Source organism: Nomascus leucogenys, chromosome 5 (assembly GCF_006542625.1).
Source record: "Nomascus leucogenys isolate Asia chromosome 5, Asia_NLE_v1, whole genome shotgun sequence".
Taxonomy (NCBI): Eukaryota; Metazoa; Chordata; class Mammalia; order Primates; family Hylobatidae; genus Nomascus; species Nomascus leucogenys.
In genome coordinates this window covers 24,633,019-24,644,021 of record NC_044385.1, presented here as the reverse complement: position 1 = coordinate 24,644,021, position 11,003 = coordinate 24,633,019, and the positions used below count along the sequence as shown (strand labels likewise).

The 11,003-nt window shown below is 37.0% G+C and overlaps 1 protein-coding gene across 2 annotated transcripts in view; it reads right to left on the bottom strand.

Annotated features, from left to right (window-relative positions):
• Window positions 1-742: 742 nt before the first annotated feature.
• Window positions 743-11,003, bottom strand: part of AIDA (axin interactor, dorsalization associated) — a 44,360-nt gene continuing 34,099 nt past the window's right edge. For both annotated transcript variants that reach the window (XM_003265065.4, XM_030812834.1), the window contains exons 7-10: window positions 8,866-8,988; window positions 6,054-6,176; window positions 2,872-2,989; window positions 743-2,727 (exon numbers count right to left, since the gene is read on the bottom strand). In XM_003265065.4, the coding sequence (XP_003265113.1) occupies window positions 2,631-2,727; window positions 2,872-2,989; window positions 6,054-6,176; window positions 8,866-8,988 (461 nt within the window). In that variant the 3' untranslated portion in view covers window positions 743-2,630. The remainder of the gene's footprint in view (window positions 2,728-2,871; window positions 2,990-6,053; window positions 6,177-8,865; window positions 8,989-11,003) is intronic.

The following is an 11,003-nucleotide window of genomic DNA, read 5'->3' as shown; positions in this document are numbered from 1 at the left end:
GAATAGAAGAAATTAAGAGGAAAACTCCACAGAAGAGCATAGGCCACTTTTAGCCATGTAAAATAAGATTAAGTCACAAATACAACTTTTGAATTTACCTGTCAATCTCTTTAGGACACAAAACAATGCTGTAGTTAATATAATTTCTAACCTTAAATGTCATTTAAGTGTAGATTATGCCATCTAGGAAGGTAAGAAGGAAAGGTAAATTAAATCTATTTTTAAAATTCAAAATTAGAGTATTTTTTCCCCTCTAAAGCCTTTTTTGGTGATTATTCTGTATCTGACATAATTGAGAAACTGGTAAGCTGTGAAGATTCCAGTGTAGCTTCTCTGAGAAGTTGTGAGCTAGTCCGTAACTGCTTCCTTTCACATCCATCTGATTGCACCATTTCTGCAGCAAACCCCAAAGCAGGGTGCCAATATGCATGCAGGTGGCATAGGGAGTATCATCCCTCAGCCAAATCACTTTTCCATCTCGAAAGTTTTGTCTATTTTGGAAGTCATCTCCAACTAATTGTGTCTGGATTTAGTTGCTAAAATTGTCTTATTTATGAAGCAGCAATATTCAGCCTGAAAGCATTTCTGCCATAGTTGTAGTTATATCGCCAATGGCTGGTTTTTTTCATTGGAAAGTAAATTTAAGTAATTCGTGGGATGTGGTATATTGTGTGTCAACTTCAAGACAATCACTCATTTTCTCATTATATTCAGGTCTGAAAGTTAAGTTAATCACACAGTGTTCAATTTAAGCTTCTTTAATGTTGATGAAAGGTATTTGTAGTTCATATAAACCATACTTATGTGAAGGATAGCAGATGCTTCATATAAATTATCACTTTGATATACATATCTTATGGTTTATGAGAAAAGAAAAAATAATACATCGGTTTTGCTACATTTTAATGGGTTTTTTTTTAAGGGATTGTTTTTTAGGTCTTGTCAGCAACATCAAACAAAAGGTACTGAGTACTCCACAGGGTACAGAGTGCTGCCAAGCACCTTAGAAAAATTACATGACACGGAGAAAATGCGCTTCTTGCTCCTTGAAGAGCTTACAGTCTAGGGATTTGACAACTCACAGTCTTAGGAACTGAGTGAACAACAAAGTAAGGCAAATTCTTCATCCCCTAGAGCTACTGTGGACTGAATCATTTTAGAATTTGGAATTAATCCAATCAAGATGAGAGACAAGACTAAATTTGGCCGAGAATTCGTTCAGGCTCGCATAGTTTTTATTAACATCCGTCTAGTAAACAGAATGGACCTAACAGACAACTGAAAGTAAAGACTAGATCTCTTGAAGTGCAAGGGCTAAAACAACTTAATTGTGGTTACTTATTTTAAAAAGCAAACATACTGAATGGTATGACTAGGGTGATTACACTAATTTAAAAATAGGCCAGGTACTGACACTGCATTCCCCTCATGCATTGCTCATTTAAAATAGTGAATATTAAAATATGTGGGCTTTACATCTAACCCACAGAAAGCCCACCACAAATGTTCTGTGTATCAAATATCCACCTCATGTGTACTATGAAAGTTTTATTTATGCCCCATTAAGTCAAAAGTAAATAGTCAAATTATAGTAAGCTAATGACCTGCATATTTTCATATGGATGTCAGTATATCTAAATAGGAAATAAATGGCGATCCTATCTACCTATATAAAAAAAATAGAATATCTTTCCAGATTTTGCATACTCCTCACTGTAAGAAGAGGTATGCAGGTTTTAAGGTTTCACAATCAGTTGTCAGAAAAACAGCAGTTATGCCTGCAGTATCTTGTTAGCATCTGACTCAATTATTTTTAGATTACATTGTTTAGAAGACATTGTAAACCCATCTAAAAATTTGTAATTATTTTGAGATGGTTCCAATGTTAACCCTAGAATCATCGTCAGAAAGAGTAACAATGTGATGTAGAAGAACAGCTAATTGACATGACTAAAAATATGCTCATTTTCAGAAAAACAATCTGGTCATCTGGAAACAATCACAGCTACAACCTAGGGAACACTCCCATGTGGGATACTGATCTGGCCAAGGCACACTTTCTAAGCAGGAAAACTATCAGATCAGGGTGAATTTAGGCCACTTCAGAGGTGCTGCCTATAAACCTCAACAGACAGACCTTCTTAGGCAGCAGAACTGGTCCAATTCCCCTCAAAGCAGTTTGACACTACCCTACCCACATCAACCCAAAGCTTGAAGTTAAGTCAAAAGAGCATATTGGAGCAAAAGTGAACAGATGTGTAAACTCTAGCACATTCTTATTGCTGTATTAAGTCTGAAGATGAGCACATCCTACCCACAACAGTATTGTTGCAGGAAGCAGGGTAGGAGTAGTGGTAAATTAGAAAACAGACTATTAATTGCACAATTAATAGAAAAGTAAAAACATGTTTCAAAATCTACAATAAACCTGTATCCCAAGGAGTCCTATACGTCCATGATGTGCTGGACTTTGAATTCTGTGGTGCAGCTTTGCATTGGACTCCCTCCGGCCTACTGGTCTGGGTACGGCTTGCTTCCTGCCTGTTGAAGGGTGAATATGCTACACAGAGCTATGATGGTTTCTACTGAGTGGTAAAATTCACAGAAGTTCCAGGTTCATCATGTCAGGATCATTCCTTGTGCAAAGTTTGATGTAGATGAAGATAAAGTGGTTTCTTGGTCAATAATTGCAATTTCTTTCTTTTAAAGTCAGTGGGTTTCTTGTATCTGTAATCACAACAGAAAGACCATTGTTTAAAATACATTGATAACTGAACTCTTCCAAGGTTAAATACTGGATATGGGGGATTCAGAAGAAAGATATACTAGTCACCATCAAATTAGTACTAATTCTATATGCACATCACTTACAGTTCTATTACAATTGGCCCAGGTTTAATTTCATCCATCTCCATGAAAGCAAAACACTTGGTGCTGGTAAACCTTTTTTTAGGCTTGTAGTGTTTGAATTCAAAGAAGATAGCTGCACCTAAGGAATTAAAACAAGCCACATAAACCACAGATAGCACATTTCTTGTGTGTCAATTCATTTTCTTTGATCACCAGAAGCTATGAACAGCTACAGCTGGCATAATTTGACAAAACAACTTGTGCCAGTCTCAATGATTTGACAGTAACTTACTATGGTTGTCACCCCAAACTCTTCTGTATCTGAGTAGAGTGACATTACTCCTTATCATCCAATTCTACAAACTATAGCAAAACTTCTTGAGCTAGACTGCCTCAAGAATGTATAACAGTTATGTACACAGGTAGAATCATAAGCTGCTATAAAATATGAAATGCCACAGAAGAACAGAGAAGATACTTCAATACACATAGAAACTCATTAGGTAGAAAATGCATTTAAAAGAGTTCCTGAAAAAATTTAAGCTTGAATTATTTCCCTTACCCCAAAACAAAAACTCAAAAATTCAATCTTGGGGGTATTTTGGACTTCAAACAACATAAATCACATGCTGGCTCAGCTGTAAAATGTTATCTGCTTCCTTAACACCTTTTTCAGTATTCAAAGCACTGCTGTGATGTTTTTCTTGGAATTGCATGTTTGTGTCGACAGTGCTGTAGAAGACAAAGGTTCAAAGAGCAAATCTATTTATTCTGCCACTCTCCTCCAATGAGCAAGTGATAATGAGAAATTTAGACAGTTCTGGCCGGGTGCGGTGGCTCATGCCTGTAATCCCAGCACTTTGGGAGGCAGAGGTGGGCAGATCACTTGAGCCCAGGAGTTTGAGACCAGCCTGGGCAACAAGGGGGTGGTAAGACCCCACCTCTACAAAAAAAATTTTAAAAATAGCCAGGCTTGGTGGCACGTGCCTGTACTCCCAGCTACTCGGGAGGCTGAGTTGGGAGGACTGCCTGAGCCCAGGGAGATTGAGGCTGCAGTGAGCCATGATCATGCCACTGTGCCACAGCCTGTGTGACAAAGTGAGACTCTGTCTCAAAAAAAGAAAAAAATTAAGAAATTTAGACAGTCCTATGTCCCCAAAGTCCAACAGATAAACACTTCCCCCAATCCTGCAGAAAAAAGCTAAAAATGGAGACATAAGTTGCCTCATCAATGTGGCCAAGAAAAAATGAATTTCTAAAGAAGGCATGGAACGTGAAGGAAGGAAGTCAGTGTCTCACTCTTCACTGGCTACTTCTAAATACTGCCTTAACCAGAGCAGTCCAGGAGCTTGGCTTGCAAAGACAACATACATTTAATACTGTCGCTGATGACAAAACTCACAAGTCACTAGAAGTTTAGCAATGTTCAGAAATGTGTGTACAGCACTGGCAGTTGGGTCCAAATGGACCACGTCACATGGCAAGGGAGGAAAGAAAAACCAATTGCTCAGGAGACAATGGGATGTGGGTGAGGGAGAGATGGGCATATTTGGCCATCCACTCCCAACATGCTCGAAAGGATTACAATAGTTAGGTTACTGGTAACATCTCTTCCCTAGGTGTGTGACCTTGTCATTTCCACAAATGGTGGCTTCTCTTCTCCCTCCCACAGCACTCAGAGGCATTTTGTCATTAGAAAACCTCAAAGATTTTAAAGACAGCAGAGTCTTTTCTGCTGGGAAACCCATCTCCTCCTCATGATGGTGTCTTGAGGTCTGAATAAATTTGAATGATAAAGTCACGTTTGAAAACAATACTAAAGTTCAAATATGTTACCATCATTTTGAGGAAGTTAAATTATTAATCTGCATCACCTGTAAATAATATATTTCCTGCATCCTTCATCATGCTTTTTATAAGAAAGAACAAAATGTGAAACAGGAATATCCTGGGAAGATTAAGTTAAAATGTTTGTAAACATGAAAGTATGGTCATTAACACTAATGTAATCAGTTAAAACTACAGTAATGGTAAACAGTAAGTTTTTAAGCTGGAGAAAATTTAAATAGAGTCAAATTTTGAATCTAGTTCTACTTTTATTATCTGGTTAGTCGAGCCATTAAGAAAGAACACAGTGTAATAAAATAGAAAAGTTAGCCCATGAAACACTCCACCTTCTCCCCTCCACATCACAAACATTTCTTAAGGCAATGGAGTTAAAGAAACGAAACAAATCAATAGTTTTGTTCAGAAGACGTACTTTGTAACTGAAATTTCTTCAACATTATTAAGCACCTCCTACATACATAGTCTTCTAACACAGCAACTCTGGAGCTTTGGTGTATGTCAGAATCACCTAGAGGGCTTCCTAAAACAGACTGCTAGGCCCATCCCCATGGTTTCAGATTCAGGATGTCTGGGGTTGCCACCTAAGAAGGCTCCAGGTGCTGCTGCTGTTCCAGGAATCATACTCTGAGAACCACTGTTCTAACAGAAGCACCGAAAGGTCTTTTAGCGGAGGAACAGAGGCGGCGGCAGCATCAGACTTGAGAAGTGAAATATCGAATATTTCAGACGCCGAGGCAATCACTTCAAAAGGCACTTGAATATCTTACAGAGTTTGAACATTTCAGAAAATGCAACTGAACCCTCAGGCGATAAAGGGATTCTGAAGTCACCTTTTTGGAGAACACTGAAATTCTCACTGGGCAAAAAGCATGGGGAAGTATTTAATACTAAGAATTGTACTTGGAAATGTAGCCTCACTGTTTCAAAAATTTGCTTTTGTTCTTTCCTATTTCCTAACAATTAACTGCAAGTTATCATTCTACCAAACTAGAAATACTGGAAGAAAACTCTGGTTCTTAATTTTAAGATTAAAACTTAATAATCAGGGAGCCTTCATGCACTCCTGCTTCTCCCAGCTCTTTAGTGTGTTTTTGAAAAACTTTGTTTTGTTGGTAAAGACAATAAAATTTTATTATCAAAGATTGTTTTACTATATAACAGTGTTATTAGACAAGTAGATAACACAATTCCTGATTTCTACATTTTAAAAATCTGTATATTTATTCAAATCAATAAACACTATGTCACATTTACTTCTTCCAGATACTCACTATGCTAGGTCCACCATATGTACAAACACAAATAAGATGAGAATTCTGTCCATAAGAAGCCAATTATCATTTAGGATTACAAACCTTTGGTTAATTTTTCAACATGCTTCTGGAGCTCAATGTCCACATTAAAATGAACATATGTATCTTCTTTTCTTGAAGCCACAGGAGTATCTTGCACAGGAGTTAAGTCTATGCCATTCAGATCTAAAGAGAAAAGAAGTTTCTCTTTAGGAACATACAAATATACAGACTTAAAAACTGCAGGCCGGGTGCGGTGGCTCACGCCTGTAATCCTAGCACTTTGGGAGGCTGAGGCAGGCAGATTACAAGGTCATGAGATCAAGAACATCCTGGCTAACATGGTGAAACCCCGTCTCTACTAAAAATACAAAAAAAATTAGCTGGGTGTGGTGGCGGGTACCTGTAGTCCCAGCTACTCAGGAGGCTGAGGCAGGAGAATGGTGTGAACCCGGGAGGCGGAGCTTGCAGTGAGCCGAGATTGCACCACTGCACTCCAGCCTGGGCAAAAGAGCTAGACTCTGTCTCAAAAAAAACAAAAAACAAAAAAAACAAAAACAAAAAACTGCAAACTAGGTAGGGCATGGTGGCTCACACCTGTAATCCCAGAACTTTGGGAGGCTGAGGCGGGTGGATCACTTAAGGTCAGGAGTTCAAGACTAGCCTGACCAACATGGTGAAACCCCATCTCTACTAAAAATACAAAAAATTAGCCAGGCGTGGTGGTGCACACCTGTGATCCCAGCTACTTGGGAGGCTGAGGCAGGAGAATCTCTTGAATCCAGGAGGCGGAGGTTGCAGTGAGCCAAGATCGCGCCACTGCACTCCAGCCTGGGCAATAAGAGTGAAACTCCGTGTCAAAAAAACAACAAACAAACAAACAAACAAAAAAAAAAACCCTGTCAACTACAGGGGGTATATTTCATAAGGATGCTTGCAGAAAGGTAAGAGGAAATTCTTGGGCTAACAGAAATTCCCATTTGGCATGAGCAGGTACCTGAAGAGTTGCAGGTGACCACAGAGGCATGTGGAGGGGGCTGAGTGAGGGGATGGGAGACTTCGCGGTGGGAAGGAGGAAACCTGTCTCAATCAGGTACAAAAGAAAGCTTGTAGAACACAAAATTTCATCTTTATAGGGAAGAAGTGAAAAGAACTTTTTGTTTTCCTTAGGAAATAGGCCACTATATTTTTGTCTGCAATAAAAACTTACAGTGTAAATAATATGCCTCAATGGGACTGACCCCTAATTTCCAAACTTGATCAAGTGTATGGTTTGGAAAGACCTTTAAATCTAACATTATCAGAATCCCCCTGCTGTATTCAAGTCAAAGGACCAAAAATGGACATGAAAATTGCCAATGAAACCCTTCCATCAATGAATACATTTTTACAAATATTATCTAAATTCTCATTATATTTGTTATAACAACCTGTTTTATACCAACTAGACAGAACACTAAGTTATTGTGTATGGTTTTAATTTCCTGGATCCAGGAATCTTCCAGTTTCATCAAATTCAACATGGACTCATTTAATGACTACTCAAGTGTTTATGTATTATTCAACAGATTTGTCTTAGAGAACTTAAAACGATATAGTACATTGATTGTTTCAGTTCTTAAAGATATTTACAAAAACATGTTTTAGTTCAACATGTATGCAAAGGTAACTTAACAGCTACTACACTATCGTTAAACATCTTTGTGGTTTTACAGTGTACATTCCTGAATGAGTGACGCAGTTCTGTAAATGACCTATCAAACTATAATGCAGAGTATATATACTAGTAGGCCATATATTTGACACCTGGTAACATCAGAAGTTAAAGTTTCACAGCATTAGTGCTGTGGATCATGGTCTCCAGATAATCCCTCTCTGTGGCCGAATTCCTTTTTACTTTAATTGGTACTAATGAACTTTTGAATCTGAATTTATTTCTATGACTGACAAAAGTTCTCTTCATTTGATTTCAGCCCCTATCTGTTTCTTTGACTTGCCTCAAATTACAGATTAAAGTAAACCACTTGGATTAGCTGTGCAGTTGTCTCTGGATAGGAGTATGACAACTTCATTCTCAATCGCCCAATAATTATTTTTAAAAGACTGTTAACTACTTTATAAATAAAGTACTGTATAAAATGTTTGGCAACAACAAAAGAATTCAACCAAAGTGGTTTCCCTTTGAAAGACTGAAAATGTTGTTTTTAAGGAATAAATGAACTGCCACACTGGATAGGAGAAAAAAACCAAATCCTAAGAATAATCATGCTTCCTACCCACAGTAACATAGTTAAGGATAAGAAATACTTCGCTTGTTGAATGCTCCACAGTATTACATTCGGAGCATGCATGCTATGGATCTGTCCTAGCTCCCTGTCCTCACTGATGATTCACTTAAGGCCTGATTCTCATCCACCTTTGTAGGCCTCTCCAATGTAGACCTCTCTCTTGGACAGGAAGGAGAGGGCCTAACGCAGGAGGAGTTGGGAAACAGAACACTGGGCTTTGCAAACAAACCTACACACCTTTGGAAGGTGAGGGACACTCTGTTAACCTGTATCCTAAAGGATGTATCTGCTGTTAAAGATGTGTAGCCAGCACCCTAGATGAGATTTTAAGAATAAAAAGATATACACAAAGAAAAACTCAAAAGCAAAACAATGTAAGTTATAAATAAGAAAATAAGTAAATCTCTCAGAAATGTTCTGTGAAGAAGTGATGATCTCTTCCAGGGACTTTGCCTCATAATAGAATGAACTAAAATGAATTGTCACATACATAAGACTCCCCGCCCCACCACCAAAATAAAACTGTCCCAAATGAGAAGCAACATTATAAAATACACCTGAGAAAAAAAAAGTAAACAGTCACTTACCCTTTACACTAACTGTAATATAGGGATCGATGCACTGCCCAGCATCTTTCAAACCAATTTTCTCAATTCTGATAGTGAGTAATGTCATTCCTGGTTCCGATGGCAACCTTGGTAATAAAGTACCTGGCAACAGAGAAAAAGCAATAAAAGCTCCATGTCATTTCACAGTAAACATTTTAACGAACACAGAGAAGATACAGCCTTGCTTGCAACTGACTTAGTAACTAGCCAGGCATTATTTTGGTTCCCAAAACTCCCAAACACTTGGCATAATTTTTTAAAATGTTTAATTATACGTAAGAGAAATCTGCACTTCCATGTCTCCTAGTCACCACTAAAGCAGAAATTATTCAAGTCTGTCAGAAATTCAAGTCACTCCAGGAAGCCCAATTATAAATTACCACATAATTAATAATAAACTCATATACATATACTTTGTATATGCTCATTTATATAATATACTTCGCATCTCAATATGAAGTGGTAGAAGAAAAAACTTTAAAAATATTTGTTGTATTATCCTAACGTTTGAGAAATACAATACCAGAGTAGATCAACAAATGCTTTAGTTACTTTTCTTTTTGGACACAGGGTCTCACTCTGTCACCCAGGCTGGTCACAGCTCACTGCAGTTTCGACCTCCCAGGTTCAAGCGATCCTCCCACCTCAGCCTCCCGAGTACCAGGGATTACAGGCATTTACCACTAGTTACTATTGATAGAGGAAATAATTTACAACTTAATAATTGTGTATTTAATGGAATAATTTTACAGTCTAATTTCCCATTCTTTTCCTTATGAACATTGAGGCAAAAAAAAAAAAACAAACCCACCTGTTGAAATTGCAGTGAAGTTTAGATCAATTTTAGAAAGAATCACATCTTTAGAAATTGCTTCTTTCAATCCATCAACTGATATCTCTCAACTTTTAAAAGACTTAATTTTCTCAATAGAATTTTATTCTTTTCTTCACAAAAGTCTTATACTTCTTTTGTTGGGTTTATTATAAGATACTTGATATTTTCTGATACTATTATAGACTTTATAATATTTCATTTTCTGAGGACTTATTGCTTATTTAAAGACAGAGGATCGATTTTTTAATAATACCTCTACTGGTAGGAAGAACTGATTTTTATGTACAGATTTTATACTCAAGAACCCTACTCTCTTATTAATACTAATGACTTATCCATAGGTTCTCTTTCATATTCTAAATACATATTCATAACATCTGCAAATAAAGGGACAGGTTTCCCCCCTCTAATTTTTATATTTTATTTCTTTTTTTTATATTAGTACACTGGCCAGAACTTCTAAAGCACTGTTGCGGAAAATAGTTAATAGTAGGCACCCTTGTTTTGTTCCTGATCTGAAAAGGAAAGCTTTCCATCTTATTATTAAATATGACTGAGGTGCTAAATGTCATTATAGCTACCTTTTATCAGATTAAGAATGTTCTGTTCTTGGTCTGCTAAGAAATTTTTTAAATCATGAAAGAAATTAGAATGTAATTGAAAACTTTTTCTGCATCTCTTGAGATCATGAGATTCTTCTCCTTAATCTGCTAATGTGAATTACCTTGATAGATGTATCTTGCTGATTTAACAATATATTCTGAAAAAAAAAATCACTCAATAGTTCATGGAGATTTTCCTAATTATTTTCTGTAATAGTTCATGCATTGGCTATTTATTCAGCCAATCTTCGTATGGCAGTTAGGTTGTTTCTAATATTACTATTACCAAAAGCACCTCAATAGAGAACCCAGTGTATATGCAAGTATTTAAAAAAAAATTTTTTTTACACATTATTGGAGGTGTATCTTCAGAGTAAATTCCTAGGAACAGGATTGCTAAACTAAGAAAAACTGTATATTTTTGTTGTTGTTGAGCTATTGCTGAACTCCCCTTTAAAGGGACTATTACTACTTTCTATTCCCACCAGTGATGAATGAGCCCATTTCCCTATTGCCTCAGCAACAGTAGTTTTAATTTGCATGTCTTTTATCATATGTGAAGTAGAGTATCTTCTAACATGTTTAAGAGCTATTTGTATATCTTGGGGTGTGTGTATGTTTATGCGTACTATCTGTTCATGTCTTTTGCCCAATTTTCTAATGTGTTTGGGGTCTTTGTT